At 40.3% G+C, this 19,805-nt stretch overlaps 2 protein-coding genes across 3 annotated transcripts; one reads left to right on the plus strand and one right to left on the minus strand.

Moving 5' to 3' along the window:
- Positions 1-1,109: 1,109 nt before the first annotated feature.
- Positions 1,110-6,167, minus strand: LOC115108296 (MICOS complex subunit MIC13-like). Its single transcript, XM_029632456.2, has 4 exons — positions 5,992-6,167; positions 2,009-2,165; positions 1,844-1,895; positions 1,110-1,755 (listed from the first exon to the last, which is right to left on the minus strand). The coding sequence occupies exons 1-4, from the start codon at positions 6,018-6,020 to the stop codon at positions 1,658-1,660; spliced, it is 336 nt and encodes a 111-aa protein (XP_029488316.1). The 5' UTR covers positions 6,021-6,167; the 3' UTR covers positions 1,110-1,657.
- LOC115107391 (hydroxysteroid 11-beta-dehydrogenase 1-like protein) lies at positions 3,251-19,548 on the plus strand. 2 transcript variants are annotated; one of them, XM_065008999.1, is made up of 6 exons: positions 3,251-4,439; positions 16,799-16,929; positions 17,626-17,829; positions 18,023-18,116; positions 18,541-18,706; positions 18,870-19,548. In XM_065008999.1, the coding sequence occupies exons 1-6, from the start codon at positions 4,178-4,180 to the stop codon at positions 19,057-19,059; spliced, it is 1,047 nt and encodes a 348-aa protein (XP_064865071.1). In that variant the 5' UTR covers positions 3,251-4,177; the 3' UTR covers positions 19,060-19,548. The 2 variants fall into 2 exon arrangements, with proteins under 2 accessions (XP_064865071.1, XP_029486651.1); XM_029630791.2 differs by lacking the exon at positions 3,251-4,439 and adding an exon at positions 7,248-7,513.
- Positions 19,549-19,805: the final 257 nt, after the last annotated feature.

Genomic DNA, 19,805 nt, shown 5'->3' on the forward strand with positions numbered 1-19,805 from the left:
CTTGTGATCATTTTGACCCCACAGGGTGAGATCTTGCATGGAGCCCCAGATCGAGGGAGATTATCAGTGGTCTTGTATGTCTTCCATTTCCTAATAATTGCTCCCACAGTTGATTTCTTCAAACCAAGCTGCTTACCTATTGCAGATTCAGTCTTCCCAGCCTGGTGCAGGTCTACAATTTTGTTTCTGGTGTCCTTTGACAGCTCTTTGGTCTTGGCCATAATGGAGTTTGGAGTATGACTGTTTGAGGTTGTGGACAGGTGTCTTTTATACTGATAACAAGTTCAAACAGGTGCCATTAATACAGGTAACGAGTGGAGGACAGTGGAGCCTCTTAAAGAAGAAGTTACAGGTCTGTGAGAGCCAGAAATCTTGCTTGTTTGTAGGTGACCAAATACTTTTTTTCCACCATAATTTGCAAATAAATTGATTAAAAGTCCTACAATGTGATTTTCTGGATTTTTTTTCTCTCATTGTCTGTCATAGTTGAAGTGTACCTATGATGAAAATTACAGGCCTCTCTCATATTTTTAAGTGGGAGAACATGCACACTTGGTGGCTGACTAAATACTTTTTTGCCCCATTGTAGGAGGTACAGTATGATTTACAGTTCATTTAAATTTGACGGAACCTTTACCAAGACACCCTTTAAGTTTTAGGACTTCATGTACAAATTGTAGCATGCAATACAGACATGACCTTACACCCAAGTACCCCCAAAAGTACACATTTTAGTTGTGGCCCCAGATAAGCACACCTGATTCTACTTGTCAACTAATCACCAAGCCCTTGACAATTTGAATCAGGTGTTTTTATGCGGGGCTACAACAAAAATGTGTGCTGTTGGGCGGTACTCGAGGACCGGAATTTGGAAACGCTGTCTTACAGTATACCTAAAACCTAAAACCCTGTTCTTGGAGAGCTACTGTCCTGTAGGTTTTAATGCCAACTCTAATATAGAGCACCTGATTCTAATAATTAGCTGGTTGATCAGCTGCATCAGGTTAGGTACAACTGGGGTAGCGTTCCAGGACAGGGATCCAGGAACAGGGTTGGAGAACCCTAACCTAAACATATTCAGTTCAACAGACAACGCATCACACCAAATGTCTCACAACTGACATGTTTAGGTTTATTATAGACTCAGAAAATGGTTAAATATCTATATACACACACACAAGACATTCTTTCTGTATAAAATATGTGTTGGATCATGATGGGATAGGTTGGGAATTGGGTCAAAGCCAGAACAATATATAATCGGTCTTAAATAAAAAACAATGTGTATACGCACTAAACATGTCCATCAGGATATACTTAGATTTCTCTCTTGGGTGCAGGTCTTTCTGTGGTACCCAAGTTCTGTCATCATTTGACTCAAAAAGTAGGGTAAAAGAAAATTGTTATCAGCTTGTGTTGACAAATTGCTGTCAACACAACAAAATGCAAATATTGAGTCCTGGCATTATCAGCAACTAGACTAAACAAAAAAAGTATAATTGGCCTAAACCTAATTCTGCAAATGTTACTGTACCACTGCATTTTTTTGCATTCAAAGCAAGCAAGTGACTTTTACAGGAGGGCTGTATGTATTTGCACCAGTCGCGTTACTCCAGAGGATTTGGTTCTTAAATATCTGCTAGTTGCATGATGTCACTCATTTGGCGAGGTCTTTCAGGTACTGCAAGCCTTGGTTGGTGTAGTCACCCACTGCTGTAGGGCCCGATGAGAGAGCAGATATGGAGGAGTGCACCCCTGGAACGCAATAAGACAAAAGCTCTTTAAAATAGCTACATTTTAGACTTGGAAGTCCTTTATGAATTAGCGGTCAACCATTTCTTACCCGAGTTCCACGCTTCAACAGGGGCAAATCCGATTTTAGGGAAAGCTGGAAGCTAAAAGAAACAGTGTACATTTTACCTCCCTCACATATTCTCACTTACCTCATACGCCATAGCGCATTGTTCTGTCGGAACCAGCTAAATCAGTACAATAATGGCATATTTACCTCAAAGCCAAAGTACTTCACCCACTCATCCACTGCAGGGGGAATGGCAGCTTTAGCTTTTCCTAGGACCTCGGAGCCCTGCTCACTTCCTCCTAATAGTCCAGAATCATAGGCAACATACAAAGCACCTCCTGCAATGGTCACCTTAGTCGCCAACCTGTAAGAGAAAAAGATAGGGACACTGGGATGAAACAACTTTGTGGATGGTAAGAAGTGCCTCGTTTTAGATGACAGAAATACAGTTTTAAGCTACACCTGACTACCCATATGCACATAGTCAATTCATAGCAACATCATGGAGAATAAGTTATCATGATGCATTAACGTTAGGTTTATCTGGCTGTCAATCGGGTGTAGCTTATTGAGCTAGCTAGCAAACAAGCTGCAGTTAGTGTTGTTAGTTAGGTAACATTACATCTAAACGCAGAGGCGCAACATCGCAAGACTTCTGTGAATGCTTACGAAACAGACCAAGCAGATGCACATTTTACAGTGACCTTTATTATCCCCGGCACAAGGTGCACCTGTATAATGATCATGCAGTTTAATCAGCTTCTTGATATGGCACCCCTGTCAGGTGGATGGACTATCTTGACAAAAGGTTCAATTGCTCACTTACAGGGATGTAAACAAATTTGTGCACAAAATTTGAGAGAATTTCTGGGATCTTTTATTTCAGCTCATGAAACACGGGAACAACACTTTACATATTGCGTTTATATTTTTGTTCAGTGTACAGTACCAACTAAAAGTTTGCACACATCTACTCATTCAAGGGTTTTTCTTTATTTTTACTATTTTCTACATTGTAGAATAATAGTGAAGACAACACATATGAAATCATGCAGTGAACAAGAAAAAGTGTTAAACAAATCAAAATATATTTTATATTTGAGATTCTTCAAAGTAGCCACGCTTTGCCTTAACAACTTTGCACACTCTTCACATTCCCTTTTTGAGGACTATTTTTTCTCAACTTTAGTTAAGTTAGTAAATATTTTCTGAACTCCATTTCTTGAACTGCATTGTTGGTTAAGGGATTGCAAGTAAGCATTTCACGGTAAGGTCTACACCTGCTGTATTCGGCGCATGTGACAAATAACATTTGATTTGATGGCATGAACAGACGACCATTAGAGTCGATGACGTGTTTCTGCGCATGAGCTTATCTAGCCAATGTCGCCTCCGAGCGTGATCTGTGATTTCTATTGGAGCAGCAGTTTCATACTGTACCTTCTTTGGTTACATGTAACTAGCTAGATGGCCAGCAGATCCAACCCGCTTGCATACAGCTGCACTTACGGTCTGAACATTAAAATTAATCGCTTGCGGTATGGTTTTGGAAGCATAAGGCCGGTTTGTTCATATAAGCAAAAAATATATATATTAAATTGATAAACACCTTGATAGAATTAGGGCGCACTGGAGCTCAATTTCAAGTCGCATAGGGATAATTTTAATTTTTTATAAATGTACAAAAATATCACAAATTCTTGTTTTGACTTTGTCATTATGTGGTATTTTGTGTAGATTGATTGGGGAAAAAATAATTTCATCAATTTTAGAATAAGGCTGTAATGTAACACAATATGGAAAAAGGAAAGGGGTCTGAATACTTTCCAAATGCACTGTATCTCCGTGTTAGGGCTTGTTTATGGAAAACAGACCGAAGACAAGAGGCTACCACCTGTGCTAATTAGCTGTCTAGCATGCTCCGAACATCTGTATGTAAGAATAACTCTGGAAGTGTAGTTTCGTCAGATGGAGGGGTTGGTTGTTTAGCAATAAAAGCGATGCGTACACAACTATGGGGCAAAACAGATGCGGTTGGCTTAGATTGTTGACAACATGTAAACTATATATGTTTATTGAAAACAAATACATTTGCACAATGAGCACTTGTTGTCTCAAATACATTGTTACAGTTGTTGGTTAGCTAGCTAGCAAATTTTTTGCATCGCCATGAAATCAGTCAACATCTCAAAACAAGACATTTATAGCTTTATGGATCTGTGCAAAGCTAATTTTTGTATTTGAAGGATTCTCGCTGATGAAAGATAAGGGCCACATGTTTTTTTTCGAAAGCCTTATCGCAAGAGATGATTGATGTTTCTAAACGGTATAACAGTGTCGGGTTTGTAGTTCACGAGGCAGTTGTGGGCGAAGCTAATGGCTGAGAATTGTAGGGAGAAGGCATACAAAGCTCCCCCTCGCCCTCCATTTGGCAAATCTGACAATAACTTTATCCTCTTTATTCCTGCTTACAAGGAAATACTCAAAAAGGAAGTACCAGTGACGCTCTCAATACGGAAGTGGTCCAATGAAGTGGACGCTAAACTACAGGATTGTTTCTCTAGCACAGACTGGAATATGTTCCAGGATTTATCCGATGGCATTGAGGAGTTTACCACATCAGTAACCGGCTTCATTAGTAAGTACATCAACAACATTGTACGTACAGTCACTGTTGGAACATATCCCAACCAGAAGCCATGGATTACAGGCAACATTCGTACTAAGCCAAAGGCTTGAACTGCCGCTTTCAAATCCCGCTACGCCCTCTGACGAACCATCAAACCATCAAAGTGTCAGTACAGGACCAAGATAGAATCCTACTAGACTGGCTCTGATGCTAGTCAGACGTGACAGATCTTGCAAACTATCACGGATTACAAAGGGGTACCCAGCCACGAGCTGTCCAGCTAAATACATTATATGCACACTTCGAGGCTAGCAACACTGAACTATGCATGAGAGCACTAGCTGTTCCAGACGACTGTGTGATCACGCTAGCCATAGAAGGTGTGAGCAAGACCTTTAAACAGGTTAATGGCCAGACGGATTACCAAGACGGATACTCAGCGCATGCGCTGACCAGTTGGCATGTGTCTTCACTGACATTTTCAAGTAGTTACCCGGAATATCTGCATTGACCCTTTTTGTACTAATCTCTTTTGACTCATCACATATGGTGCCATTACTGTTTATTATCAATCCCCTATCCCTACCTAACGGTAACTAACTCATTTTTGTAGATCGTGCTGGTCCGTACAATTGACCTTATTTTAGCACCCCAAAAAAGTAATACTTCCAGATCAACTGTAATATCAATTATATTGTAAAGCACAATTTCTCCCCTTTCCAACAAAAATCAATGACGACACCTTCATGAGGCCCATCTCTGCATGATTCAAGCAGGCAATGCACTCCGTCGGGTCTTTTTTTTTTAAATGGCAGGTGGAGAAGCAAAACCTATTGCGTGATAGTGAAAGGGAGAGATACGTTGTGTGTGGAAACAGCTTTTTTCACCTGATCTGTCCAACTTATCACCTCTTAAAGGTAAATAAAACACTGTAAAGAGTTCATATAATGTGTCATTCCATACCTATTGAAGGTTTGTGTCGAATTTGAATCGGGTTTTTAGGGCAGCGCTAAAGTTATCTTCAGAAGTAAACAGCAGCTTTTGAGAGTCATGATGGCTTGCAATGACTAGGTAAGTTATCCCCCTTACCCTGTCCCTTTCTTATTTTTAAACGGTGAGAAGCGCTACACCGGGTGGAGAGAGGCTGTAAAACAGAATTAGTTGCTTTACGCGTGCTGTACGTTACGTCATGAAAGGTCACAATTTAACGTGCAGCGCCGTAGGGGTCAGTTTTTCAACTATTCTCCAATACTATTGATCCATTACCATGTCAATCAACGCTTGACAAGAAACGTGGTTCACACCCCAGATTTTGACGTCAACTCAGTCCCATTAGTTTTCATTGCAGCCTCGTTTGCACAAATTTGTACGTAATGTTGTTTATTCGCCGTTAGTAGGTTGTGTGTTGTTTCACGACAACAGAGTAACTATAACTAGCTAGCCAAGTTCAAGGCAAATCTGTAGCTAGCTAAATTTCAACCTGCTTCAAGCTTGCCATATTACTTGCTAGCTAACGTTAGCTGTACTAATGTTTATCGTGAGTATGAAATGGAAAACTTACTTTAGAACAGGTAAAATCTTGCCAGCCATAGTGTCACGGGTAAATCAATGTATTTAAAAAGAAAAATAGCGTTTATTTAGTTGCAACAGCAAGCATGAAATAAATGAGCTCGACCACGAATAGTAACCGGCTACATTGAAGGGCAAACCCTGTGACATAGCTGTGAGTCAATAAAGTTTTTTTTTTTTTTACATTGCGAGAGTAGCTGATTCGCAAAGATATCCATCCAAATAAATATATTTAGAGACTGTAATTTTCCAAAGCGATTTATATTTATCCTACAAATAAAACATTTTTTTCTGGATTTCGACTGGGTACAATAAACGAATAATGGATTGAATAAGTTTGATGCTATTTGATGCTGCTGCGGACCGGCTGCTGCTGATCATGAGGAGGGGAGGGAAGGGAGATGAGGAATTTTTGTTTTGTTTTGTCCATTTCAGAACACAAGAAAACAAATGCATAGTGCATGCATACAAATAATAAAAAGAATCCAGGCACAATAAAAATCAGAAACATATTTATGACAGTGATAATGAAAGTGATAACAATAGGCCCATCTGCATACCTTGCTGTTTGGGTTTTTAGGCTGGGTTTCTGTATACATTTACATTTACATTTAAGTCATTTAGCAGACGCTCTTATCCAGAGCGACTTACATATTCTTGGTATCATTTGAATGGAAACATTCTGAAGTTTGTGGAAATGTTAATTGAATATAGGAGAATATAACACAGTAGATCTGGTGGAAGAAAAGAGAAAGAAAGAGCATATGTTTTCTGTTTTTATTGTTGTATCATCATCTTTCATATGTACTGGAATAGCCACACAGTCAGATAGGATGCTGGAGATAATTTAGATGGACACAAGAGGGCAACTGTGGGTGTGCAAAGTTTCAGACTAAAAACTTCAGGAATGGGTGAGCTACATACATCTGCTGATGTAAAAAGGGCTTTATAAATACATTTTATTGATTGATATTAAACAATAATCATAATGTTATAATTTTATTGCACTTTATGATGGAAATGACAGATTGTGTCATTGGTGAAACCTACTTGATTTCACTTATCATTTCGCAGGCTGCATGAATCCAAATCCAATAATAATACCTCGCCCTAAAAAAAAGGATACAGTATGAGGATCGGTTTTATGATACTTGGATTTGGGGCACAATGGTAGGCTGTCTCTAGTACAAAAGACTCCGCCTGCTTCAAGTTAAATGAGATCTTATAAAGGACGTTTTGTCACCAACAAAAATGTGTCTATGAATTGTTATTGCTTGTCCTGTGAAGTTTCTGAAGTGCAGAGAAGCCTGAGAGTATAAATCTAAATATCTAACGAGGGGATTTTTAAAAACGTATTGTTAAGTTGTTTGGCTCACAATAAATAGTAGTTGCATGAAACCATTGAGTTGGTTATAGCAGTCGCAAGATGAAGGTTTTTACTAAACTCTTAATAGTTGGTGTTATAGGTGCAGCTTTTGTTGCTTTCCAATGGAGTGGACCCACTTTTGACCCAGGTAAGATGTGTACTTAGCTTCACAATCCTTGACTGGTCTGTGCAACCTTTTGTTGGCTACAGGCTATTTTATGATCACATAATTTGTAGGTAGGCCGTCATTGTAAAATAAGAATTTGTTCTTAACTGACTTGCCTAGTTAAATAAAGGTTCAATTAAATACAACATTAAAATGACAGCCCTTGAACCAGTATAACCTCAGAGGGTAGTTGTTGCACTTCAGACAGTTGTCACACATTACAGACACATGATATGCTATTGATTTATGAAACCTCAAATACTCATAATAATTCAGTTTCACAAAAATTGCACATAAAGGCAGTATACTGTTTTATTAATTTGTCAGATGAGTACAGATGGAACCAGGCTTGTGTCTTTGAGACAAAAAAATACCAGCACATGAATTATAGAAAACAAATCTAAAAACATTCTGGTAGATGAAGGCTACTAGAGAAGTGTTAATTGGCAACAAAACTAAACAATCAAACTGATATAGTTGGGTTCGGGGCTAGACCTCGAACAGGGAAAGGTTCAAATGGTAATAACATCTAACGTGTGTAAGCCACACATCACCACAAGTACAGTATTGTATTTGTCAAAACTGAATGAAATCACACTTTGTTTGTAAAAAAAGATACGGTGACAGCCCTTGATTGTGTGTCTAATTTATCAATTGCCTGATGGTGAGTCTCTTGTGATAGTGACCTTATAAGAGGACTGTCTGTTATTAGATCATATGATATCCTCACATGATCAAATTGGATTGAATGATGATCCAGTTCATGAAGTACCACTGTTTCAAAGTGAATCTAATACATTTGAGGTAATATGACATTGGTTTTGAAATGCCTTGCTGCAAAGTTTTGATTAAATTGTATATCATTTGCAAGAAGCTTTTTTCTAAGTACATTGGAAATTCCCCTCATTACCAGTGGTGTGTATTCATGGGTGCCAAGGGAAGCTCAAATTGATTCAATTGTTTTCCCTCGTCAATCTACACACAATAACCCATAATGACAAAGCAAAAACAGGTTTTTAGAAGTTTGCAAATGTATAAAATTTATGGAAATATCACATTTACATACGTATTTAGACCCTTTACTCAGTACTTTGTTGAAGCACCTTTGGCACCGATTACATCCTCGAGTCTTCTTGGGTATGACGCTCCAAGCTTGGCACACCTGTATTTGGGGAGTTTCTTCCATTCTTTGCAGATCCTCTCAAGTTCATTCAGGTTGAATGGGGAGCGTCGCTGCACATTATTTAATCTATTTTAGAATAAGGCTGTAACGTAACAAAATGTGGTAAAAGTCCATGGGTATTCACACCCCTTCTGAATAGGTTTTAATTGGCTTGGCTTCCGCAGTGATTTTACCCACGCGCCGCTACTGCACATTACTTACATGTTTAAATCCAAACCAATACTGGTGTAATGTAAAGAATGTGAAACCAGGTTGAACAGTTTTGGTTATCTTCCCAGGGTAGCCTAGTGGTTAGAGCATTGGACTTGTAACCGGAAGGTTGCAAGTTCAAACCCCCGAGCTGACAAGGTACAAATCTGTCGTTCTGCCCCTGAACAGGCAGTTAACCCACTGTTCCTAGGCCGTCATTGAAAATAAGAATTTGTTCTTAACTGACTTGCCTGGTTAAATAAAGGTTAAAAATTAATAAAAATTTTAAAAAAGACAGGTTATAAGTGATGAGTAATGCATGCAGTCATTGATAACCAACCTTATGTGAATGAATTCCCAAACACTTTTCCAATGCAACTTTCAGGGTTATTGAGTACAATAAATTACACATACAGTAATTTAGTGACCATATGCCTGAAAATGATTCAGAAAAGGCAACCTTGTGAAATTGGAATGATACAGAACTACAGCCTACTACATCGTTCCACTCATAACTGGATTAGGGTGGAACCCGTAGTAGTTGATCATCAGGCTAGAGTAGGCTATCACTATAGTCAAAGATTATGGATATAGTGACAAGATACTTGTCACTTCGTCCTAACAATGGGAGTTGTCCACAAAGCAGCACGGTGGGCTCTCTAGCTCCCGCTTCTCCTTTCTTTAGATTGATGGAGACATCTCATTATTTTAATAATTTTTTGAATTTTCGATTAGGGTTGTTGACATCAACCGCCTGTATTCAATGGAGAGATGCTATGCCACTAGCGTCATGCCTTGAATATGTATAGCCATCTTGAGACAACTCCAACAGAAAGTGTTTTTTCTCAAAGTTGCGGGGATGGCATGTGTCCTACTTATAATAGTACACTCGTAACAACTGATGCATTATGAAACTTCTATTCAATTAAATAAACCTCAAGTAGCAAATAAGCAATACATTTTTTGTTGTTGACCAAGTTCGACACTCTCATTGACCTCCATACAAAAACTCCTTTCTTGGTGGGCGGAAAAACACCATCTGCTGGAAGGATGGGCCTCTCTCTTCTTCCTCTCTGGATGTTGTGAAACATCAGCGCCAAGCAAGCAGCGTGACGTCCTTTTCATGAGCAGTAAAATTGTTTCTCACCACAAATTAGCCTTGGGTTTGTTTCATAACCAGAAAGCAGCAAACTACAATCTAACAATCAACTTGATTCATACATTTTTAAAGTACTAATTATCTGTGGCCCATAATGAATGTTCCCACTGTTTCTACTCATGTAGATCCAGGGTCGTGCACATACCTTTCAGGGGGAAAGTGCTCAAACTGAAAAAAGGTCATAAAAAATTACTTTATAACATGAATTATCTTCTAACTCAATATGTAGTGCATTCGGAAAGTATTCAGACCCCTTGACTTTTTCAACATTTTGTTACTTTACAGCCCAATTCTAAAATGTATTACACTTGTTTTTTCCCTCATCAATCTACACACAGTACCCTATAATGACAAAGCAACAACAGCTTTTTAGATAAATTAATCAATTATAGATTACATTTACATAATTATTCAGAACCACCTTCGGCAGCGATTACAGCCTTAAGTCTTATTGGGTAGGCACTAGAGGTCGGCTGATTATGATTTTTCAACACCGATACCGATTATTGGAGGACAAAAAAAGCCGATACAGATTAATCGGACGATTTATAAAATCTATTTGTAATAATGACAATTACAACAATACTGAATGAACACTTATTTTAACTTAATATAATAAATCAATAAAATCAATTTAGCCTCAAATAAATAATGAAACATGTTCAATTTGGTTTAAATAATGCAAAAACAAAGTGTAAGAAAGCTAACGTTTAAGTTCCTTGCTCAGAACATGAGAACATATGAAAGCTGGTGGTTCCTTTTACAATGAGTCTTCAATATTCCCAGGTAAGAAGTTTTAGGTTGTAGTTATTATAGGAAATATAGGACTATTTCTCTCTATACCATTTGTATTTCATATACCTTTGACTATTGGATGTTCTTATAGGCACTTTAGTATTGCCAGTGTAACAGTATAGCTTCCATCCCTCTCCTTGCCGCTACCTGGGCTCGAACCAGGAACACATCGACAACAGCCACCCTCAAAGCAGCGATACCCATGTAGAGCAAGGGGAACAACTACTCCAAGTCTCAGAGCGAGTGATGTTTGAAACGCTATTAGCGCGCACCCCGCTAACTAGCTAACCATTTCACATCACATCGTTACACCAGCCTAATCTCGGGAGTTGATAGGCTTGAAGTCATAAACAGCAGAGCTGCTGGCAAAACACACGAAAGTGCTGTTTGAATGAATGCTTATGAGCCTGCTGGTGCCTACCATCGCTCAGTCAGAATGCTCTATCAAATCATAGACTTTATTATAACATAATAACACACAAAAATGCGAGCCTTAGGTCATTAATATGGTCGAATCCGGAAACTATCATCTCGAAAACAAGACGTTTATTCTTTCAGTGAAATATGGAACCGTTCCGGTTGGGTGGCATCCATCAGTCTAAATATTCCTGTTACATTGCACAACCTTCAATGTTATGTCATAAAATTCTGGCAAATTAGTTCGCAATGAGCCAGGCGGCCCAAACTGTTGCATATACCCTGACTCTGCATGCAATGAACGCAAGAGAAGTGACACAATTTCAGCTTGTTAATATTGCCTGCTAACCTGGATTTATTTTAGCTAAATATGCAGGTTTAAAAATACATACTTCTGTGCATTGATTTTAAGAAAGGCATTGGTGTTTATGGTTAGGTACACTTTGGAGCAACGACAGTCCTTTTTCGCAAATGTGCACTGCATCGATTATATGCAACGCAGGACACGCTAGATAAAATAGTAATATCATCAACCATGTGTAGTTATAACTAGTGATTATGATTGATTAAGTTTAATGCTAGCTAGCAACTTACCTTGGCTTCTTACTGCATTCGCGTAACAGGCGGGCTCCTCGTGAGGCAGATGGTTAAAGCGTTGGACTAGTTAACCGTAAGGTTGCAAGATTGAATCCCTGAGCTGACAAGGTAAAAATCTGTTGTTCTGCCCCTGAACAATTAACCCACCGTTCCTAGGCCGTCATTGAAAATAAGAATGTGTTCTTAACTGACTTGCATAGTTAATTAAATATTAAATAAAGGTGTAAAAAAAAAAAAAAAATCGGTTGACCTCTAATCTGTACTTGTTGGTGGCAAAGATGCTGTTTCATCCTTTCCTACACTTACAGTGAGGGAAAAAAGTATCCCCTGCTGATTTTGTACTTTTGCCCACTGACAAAGAAATTATCAGTCTATAATTTTAATGGTAGGTTTATTTGAACAGTGAGAGACAGAATAACAACAAAAAAATCATAAATGTTATAAATTGATTTGCATTTTAATGAGGGAAATAAGTATTTGACCCCCTCTCAATCAGAAAGATTTCTGGCTCCCAGGTGTCTTTTATACAGATAACGAGCTGAGATTAGGAGCACACTCTTAAAGGGAGTGCTCCTAATCTCAGTTTGTTACCTGTATAAAATAAACTTGTCCACAGAAGCAATCAATCAGATTCCAAACTCTCCACCATGGCCAAGACCAAAGAGCTCTCCAAGGATGTCAGTGACAAGATTGTAGACCTACACAAGGCTGGAATGGGCTACAAGACCATTGCCAAGCAGCTTGGTGAGAAGGTGACAACAGTTGGTGCGATTATTCGCAAATGGAAGAAACACAAAATAACTGTCAATCTCCCTTGGCCTGGGGCTCCATGCAAGATCTCACCTCGTGGAGTTGCAATGATCATGAGAACGGTGAGGAATCAGCCCAGAACTACACGGGAGGATCTTGTCAATGATCTCAAGGCAGCTGGGACCATAGTCACCAAGAAAACAATTGGTAACACACTGCGCCTTGAAGGACTGAAATCCTGCAGCGCCCGCAAGGTCCCCCTGCACAAGAAAGCACATATACATGCCCATTCTGAAGTTTGCCAATGAACATCTGAATGATTCAGAGGACAACTGGGTGAAAGTGTTGTGGTCAGATGAGACCAAAATGGAGCTCTTTGGCATCAACTCAACTCGCCGTGTTTGGAGGAGGAGGACTGCTGCCTATGACCCCAAGAACACCATCCCCACTGTCAAACATGGAGGTGGAAACATTATGCTTTGGGGGTGTTTTTCTGCTAAGGGGACAGGACAACTTCACCGCATCAAAGGGACGATGGACAGGGCCATGTACCTTCAAATCTTGGGTGAGAACCTCCTTCCCTCAGCCAGGCATTGAAAATGGATCGTGGATGGGTATTCCAGCATGACAATTACCCAAAACACACACTTGCTGCGGGCGATTCCCTGATCCACCTCTACGCAGACGACACCATTCTGTATACTTCTGGCCCTTCCTTGGACACTGTGCTATCTAACCTCCAAACGAGCTTCAACGCCATACAACACTCCTTCCGTGGCCTCCAACTGCTCTTAAACGCTAGTAAAACCAAATACATGCTTTTCAACCGTTCGCTGCCTGCACCCGCACGTCCGACTAGCATCACCACCCTGGATGGTTCCGACCTAGAATATGTGGACATCTATAAGTACCTAAGTGTCTGGCTAGACTGTAAACTCTCCTTCCAGACTCATATCAAACATCTCCAATCTAAAATCAAATCTAGAGTCGGCTTTCTATTCCACAACAAAGCCTCCTTCACTCACGCCGCCAAACTTACCCTAGTAAAACTGACTATCCTACCGATCCTCGACTTCGGCGATGTCATCTACAAAATAGCTTCCAATACTCTACTCAGCAAACTGGATGCAGTTTATCACAGTGCCATCCGTTTTGTTACTAAAGCACCTTATACCACCTACCACTGCGACCTGTATGATCTAGTCGGCTGGCCCTCGCTACATATTCGTCGCCAGACCCACTGGCTCCAGGTCATCTACAAGTCCATGCTAGGTAAAGCTCCACCTTATCTCAGTTCACTGGTCATGATGGCAACACCCACCCGTAGCACGCGCTCCAGCAGGTGTATCTCACTGATCATCCCTAAAGCCAAAACCTCATTTGGCCGCCTTTCGTTCCAGTTCTCTGCTGCCTGTAACTGGAATGAATTGCAAAAATCGCTGAAATTGGAGACTTTTATCTCACTCACCAACTTCAAACATCTGCTATCTGAGCAGCTAACCGATCTCTGCAGCTGTACATAGTCTATCGGTAAATAGCCCACCCAATTTTACCTACCTCATCCCCATAGTGTTTATATTTATTTACTTTTCTGCTCTTTTGCACACCCGTATCTCTACCTGTACATGACCATCTGATCATTTATCACCCCAGTGTTAATCTGCAAAATTGTAATTATTCGCCTACCTCCTCATGCCTTTTGCACACAATGTATATAGACTCTCTTTTTTCTATTATTGACTTGTTAATTGTTTACTCCATGGGTAACTCTGTGTTGTCTGTTCACACTGCTTTATCTTGGCCAGGTCGCAGTTGTAAATGAGAACTTGTTCTCAACTAGCCTACCTGGTTAAATAAAGGTGAAATAAATAAATAAAACACAGCCAAGGCAACAAAGGAGTGGCTCAAGAAGAAGCACATTAAGGTCCTGGAGTGGCCTAGCCAGACTCCAGACCTTAATCCCATAGAAAATCTGTGGAGGGAGCTGAAGGTTTGAGTTGCCAAACATCAGCCTAGAAACCTTAATGACTTGGAGAAGAGCTGCAAAGAGGAGTGAGACAAAATCCCTCCTGAGATGTGTGCAGACCTGGTGGCCAACTACAAGAAACGTCTGACCTCTGTGATTGCCAACAAGGGTTTTGCCACCAAGTACTAAGTCATGTTTCATTGCATGTTTTTCCTTCAAATACCTTTTTCGCTCACTGTAATTTACCCTTGCCTAACGATTGCGTCTGAAGCTGGGCTTGCAGCACGGCTATCCTCACCATCAGGCGATCGTTCTCCTGTATATTATGAGTGCAGCGACTGCAATTAGAAGGCACAATGTTAATGTTACTACTTAGCCTTGGCTGGTGGAGGTCCTGAAGAGCCATGCCCAGATAAAGCGTCCAAGTGGAAACATTTAAATATAAAACAGTAATTAAAAAGTAAAAACTGTAAAGTTGGCAGGTAGCAAAGTAACGTTGGCAACACTTAAACAAGTCCACAAGTTGTGACAGGAAATGACAATGCTGTTGTGCACTGAATTCCACAAGCGAAGGGAAGCACAGACTAGCAGTGACTGGAATATGTTCCTCCGATGGAATTGAGGAGTACACCACATCAGTCATTGGCTTCATCAATAACTGCATCGATGACATCATCCCCACGGTGATCGTACGTACATACCCCAACCAGAAGTCATGGATCACAGGCAACTAAAGCTAAAGGCTAGAGCTGCCGCTTTCAAGTAGTAGAATTCTAACCCGGAAGCTTATAAGACATCCCGCTATACCCTCCGACGAACCATCAAACAGGCAAAGCGTCAATAAAGGACCGGGATCGAATCATACTAAACCGGTTCTGATGCTCGTTGGATGTGGCAGGGGTTGCAAACCATTACAGACTACAAAGTGAAGCACAGCCGAGAGCTGCCCATTGACACGAGCCTACCAGATAAGCTAAACGAATTCTATGCTTATTTTCCACCATAATTTGCAAATAAATTCATTAAAAACCCTACAATGTGATTTTCTGGATTTCTTTTCTCATTTTGTCTGTCATAGTTGAAGTGTACCTATGATGAAAATTACAGGCCTCTCTCATCTTTTTAAGTGGGAGAACTTGCACAATTGGTGGCTGACTAAATACTTTTTTTGCCCCACTGTATATACTGTATTCTATTCTATTCTACTGTATCTTAGTCTATGCCGCTCTGACATTGCTCGTCCAAATATTTATTTGTTCATAATTCAATTATTTTACTTATATTTGCGTGTATTGTGTGTATTGTTGTGAAGTTGTTAGATATTACTTGTTAGATATTACTGCACTGTTTGAGCTACAGTAGAAACACAAGCATTGCGCTACACCCGCAATAACATCTGCTAAATGCGTGTATGTGACCAATAAAATGGTATTTGATTTGAAAAATAGCTGTGCAGCGGCGCTCCCCATCCAACCTGACAGAGATTGATAGGATCTGCAGAGAAGAACGGGAGAAACTCCCCAAATACAGGTGTGCCAAGCTTGTAGCATCATACCCCAAGAGGACTTGAGGCTGTAATCGCTGCCAAAGGTGCTTCAACAAAGTACTGAGTAAAGGGTCTGGATACTTATGTAAATAATGTAAATGTAATATTTAATGTATTTTTATAATTTTTGGAACAAAAAATCTAGAACCTGTTTTTGCTTTGTCTTAATGGGGTATTGTGTGTAGATTGATGAGGGGAAAACTATTTAATACACTTTAGAATAAGTCTGTAACGTAACAAAAGTTGGAAAAGTGAAGGGTCTGAAGTCTTTCCGAATGCACTGTATATATTATACCACCAACCAAAACGGCATTTGGCAAGTGGGAGGGCAAAGGGGCATGTGCTGGGCACAGCTTGACTCCTATCTCTGCACGTGCCTGCAAAGATTCCACATTGTTCATTGTTACACACTAAGTCCTAGACAGACATGAAGATCCATATCAGCATGATAGTTGGATGCCAGAAAAGTGTACATCAGGTCTAGGATTCAGCACATACTTTACACCACTCCAGTTGCACGTTTTCTTGAACGGCCTAATGTCGACATTAAACAGTCCTCATTCTTTCCCCTTGTCTTTGTTTTTCCCTTTTGAATTGCATTTAGACAAACTATAATGTAAGAAGTAATGACTACTGTAATGACTTTCAAAATGGCTGGTTTTCAGAGTCGTTAAAGGGTGCCCGGGTCCTGGTGACTGGTGCCAGTACGGGAATAGGTGAACAAATGGCATATCACCTCGCCGGCTTTGGTGCCCAGGTGGTTATTACAGCCAGGAGGGAAAAGGTTCTACAGCAGGTCAGTAACACTTCAATTAGGTGTTTTCGTCAATGTGTGTGTCTCTAGCCATTAGTTCTCCCACTTAACTCTATGACAATGCCCTCCAGTGGGTGGTGAAGACAGCCCAGTACATATACTCGAAAAGGTGCCTGAGGAAGTCGTGCATCCTCATCATGGACCCCACACACCTCAGCCACAAGCTGTTCACTCTGTTACCGTTGGGTAGACCGTATAGGAGCATGAGGTCTGTTACCACCAGGCTCAGAGACAGTTTGTATCTACAAGCCATCAGGAGGCTGAACACTTGAACTGGACTGACCACCTGCACTGACTCTCCACTCCTTAGCAAACATGCACTCATTCACGCACACATCCACACAGACATACACACACTATCATACACGTTCATGCTATACACACATCACAACTGCTGCTACCAGACTCTTATTTACTATTGCTAATGCTACACTATTCCCCCCTTCCCTGATACGTGTAAATATTGGACTATAAATGTTGACTTCCTATATTATACTTCTGCTAAACTATTTATTCTATTCTACTGAGCCGTTTACTTTGTTTGTATTCTTACCTTTTATTATTTCATTGGACGGTATACCATGTGTATTCTGTACATACAGTACGTTAATAAAACATGATTACTTAATGTTTTTCATGATTATGTTACCCTTATGCAAACACTCACTTGTATTGCAGGTAGCAGAGAAATGCCAGGTGTTGGGGGCCCAGAAAGCTCTATACATAGCAGCAGACATGGCCAATCCGTCTGAGCCAGAGAGAGTGGTGAAGTTTGCTGTGGACAAGCTGGGAGGACTGGACTACCTGGTGCTGAACCACATAGGACCCAGCCCATTCGCCATGTGGGATAGAGATGTGGAACACACTAGATGGTTAATGCAGGTGGGGTAACTTAATCACAAGTACTGCTATATCACATATACCACTATGCTCTTATCCAGAGCACCTTACAGTGGTGAGTGCATACGTTTCCATCCTGAATCTACCCCACAACCCTGGCGTTGCATGCACCACGCTCTACCAATTGAGCCACATGGGACTAACTATTTCTTCCTGCTTCATTTCTCTTTCACAGGTGAATTTCCTCAGCTATCTGCAGATGGCAAAGACAGTTCTGCCTACCCTTGAGCAGAGTCAGGGTTCCATTGTGGTCGTCACCTCCTTGTTAGGTAAATGAGAGCTCTTCTCTCTACGCAAAGTGTTCTAATGCTGCTTTTCCACTGTAACACCAGTGTTATACTAGTGTATACACCCTTATGTTAGTGAAATTGTGTTTCCATAGCCAGGGCTGAGCGAGGAGCAGAATCAACTATCTCTGCATCATCGAAACATTTGCTTTATGAGAAGGGGTTGATGTCCACAGTTAGCCATTGCTATGTAAATGCCAGCTGAAAAGTACCGGTGGCCTGGCTTTGGCCCCAAGTGAGAGCAGATCCACCGGACACATGACCCAGTGAGACACGGGTGCCGGCCCCTGTAGATGGATACAGAAAAGTCTGATGCTTTTGGGTTAAACACTGGGGTAAATCCTATATGGAAATGCACCATTAAGTGACCCTGAACCTATGATTGGCTAGTGTTTTGGTCCTTCAGGAAAGATTAGCAGTCCGTTTGTGGCTCCCTACACGTCCACCAAGTTTGCCCTGAACGGCTTCTTTGGGACGTTGCAGCATGAGCTTTCCATGCAGAGGAGCAACGTGTCCATCACCATCTGCATCCTGGGCCTGATCGATACAGACTCAGCTATGGAGAAAGTCAGGTGAGCTATTTTTGATACCAAGTTCAGTCAAGTTTAATATTACAGTATGTAAACTTAAGCCTGGAATACAGTCAATGATTTAATGATTGACCTGATGGTTGTTACATGCAAATACAAGTTTCCTTGGACACATTTCAAATAGTCACCTTTGTTTGTATTACAGGGGCATCACCAACATCCAAGCCTGGCCGGCCAGTGAGGCGGCTCTGCACATCATCACTTCTGGAGCCACGCAACAGACAGAGTCTTACTATCCCTGGTTCTGGTACTATTGCTGTCTCATCAGAGACTGGTTCCCCTACTTCAGGGACATGTCTTTACGTAACTTGTATAAATATGAACCATTTGCTTGAAATATACATTATGATAATATCGCTTTTGCATTTTTCCCAATTTGGTTTACACTTATTTGTTGATTTAAAAAAAATGCTGTTACAGCCAACTTCTCTGACATTGATCATTTAAACACAGTTCTTTAAATGATAAACAGTTCGGTATATTGGAAGATTTTCATGTAAAACTGTGTTACTTGTTGGTCTTCTTCTTTGTATAATTGGTTGCTTTTCTGTGGTACATTTCTGCATGTTTATGTCACAATTTGAACTTTGTCCATCCCCTCTCTCATTGCTTTTGAATGATATCCACATAATCAACAGTACTGGGGAGTAGTGAACTACATACATGTAGTTCAACTAGTTCTTTAATTACATTTTGCAGTAGCTTGGTGGTAGTTTAACTCAAATCTTGGTAGTGTTTTTAGTAGTAAATTACTTTTCTGCCATGTAGCGATGTTGCTAACTACACACTACTGTTTTTGCAAAAATAAATAAAATATGGGTGAATTAGGCAAGAATTCTTTCTCAGCATCATACCTGCCCAATTCTCACTTGAAACCCTTTTTGTGTGCCTAATTCTCACTTTTTGTGTTTAATAGGCTATATTATCAATTCTTAACATCTGACTCCAGAGTGATCTGTTCTTGCAATTTGTAGTCTAGGACATTTCAGATGTACATATGATCATTTATCACAAAGTAGTTTGGATGTAGTGATCTACTTTTTCAAAGTAACTTCAGTTCAATAAACTAGATTTTCTTAAG

This window comes from Oncorhynchus nerka, linkage group LG24, assembly GCF_034236695.1.
Source record: "Oncorhynchus nerka isolate Pitt River linkage group LG24, Oner_Uvic_2.0, whole genome shotgun sequence".
NCBI lineage: Eukaryota > Metazoa > Chordata > Actinopteri > Salmoniformes > Salmonidae > Oncorhynchus > Oncorhynchus nerka.

Coding starts and splice junctions, on each gene's coding strand:
- LOC115107391 (XM_065008999.1), top strand. CDS start 4,178: ATGGCTGAGAATTGTAGGGAGAAGGCATACAAAGCTCCCCCTCGCCCT. Junction 17,830..18,022: donor ACACTAGATGGTTAATGCAG/GTGGGGTAACTT, acceptor TCTCTTTCACAG/GTGAATTTCCTCAGCTATCT. Junction 18,707..18,869: donor TCAGCTATGGAGAAAGTCAG/GTGAGCTATTTT, acceptor TTTGTATTACAG/GGGCATCACCAACATCCAAG.
- LOC115108296 (XM_029632456.2), bottom strand. CDS start 6,020: ATGGCTGGCAAGATTTTACCTGTTCTAAA. Junction 1,896..2,008: donor TGAAGTACTTTGGCTTTGAG/GTAAATATGCCA, acceptor TGTTTCTTTTAG/CTTCCAGCTTTCCCTAAAAT. Junction 1,756..1,843: donor TGTTGAAGCGTGGAACTCGG/GTAAGAAATGGT, acceptor ATTGCGTTCCAG/GGGTGCACTCCTCCATATCT.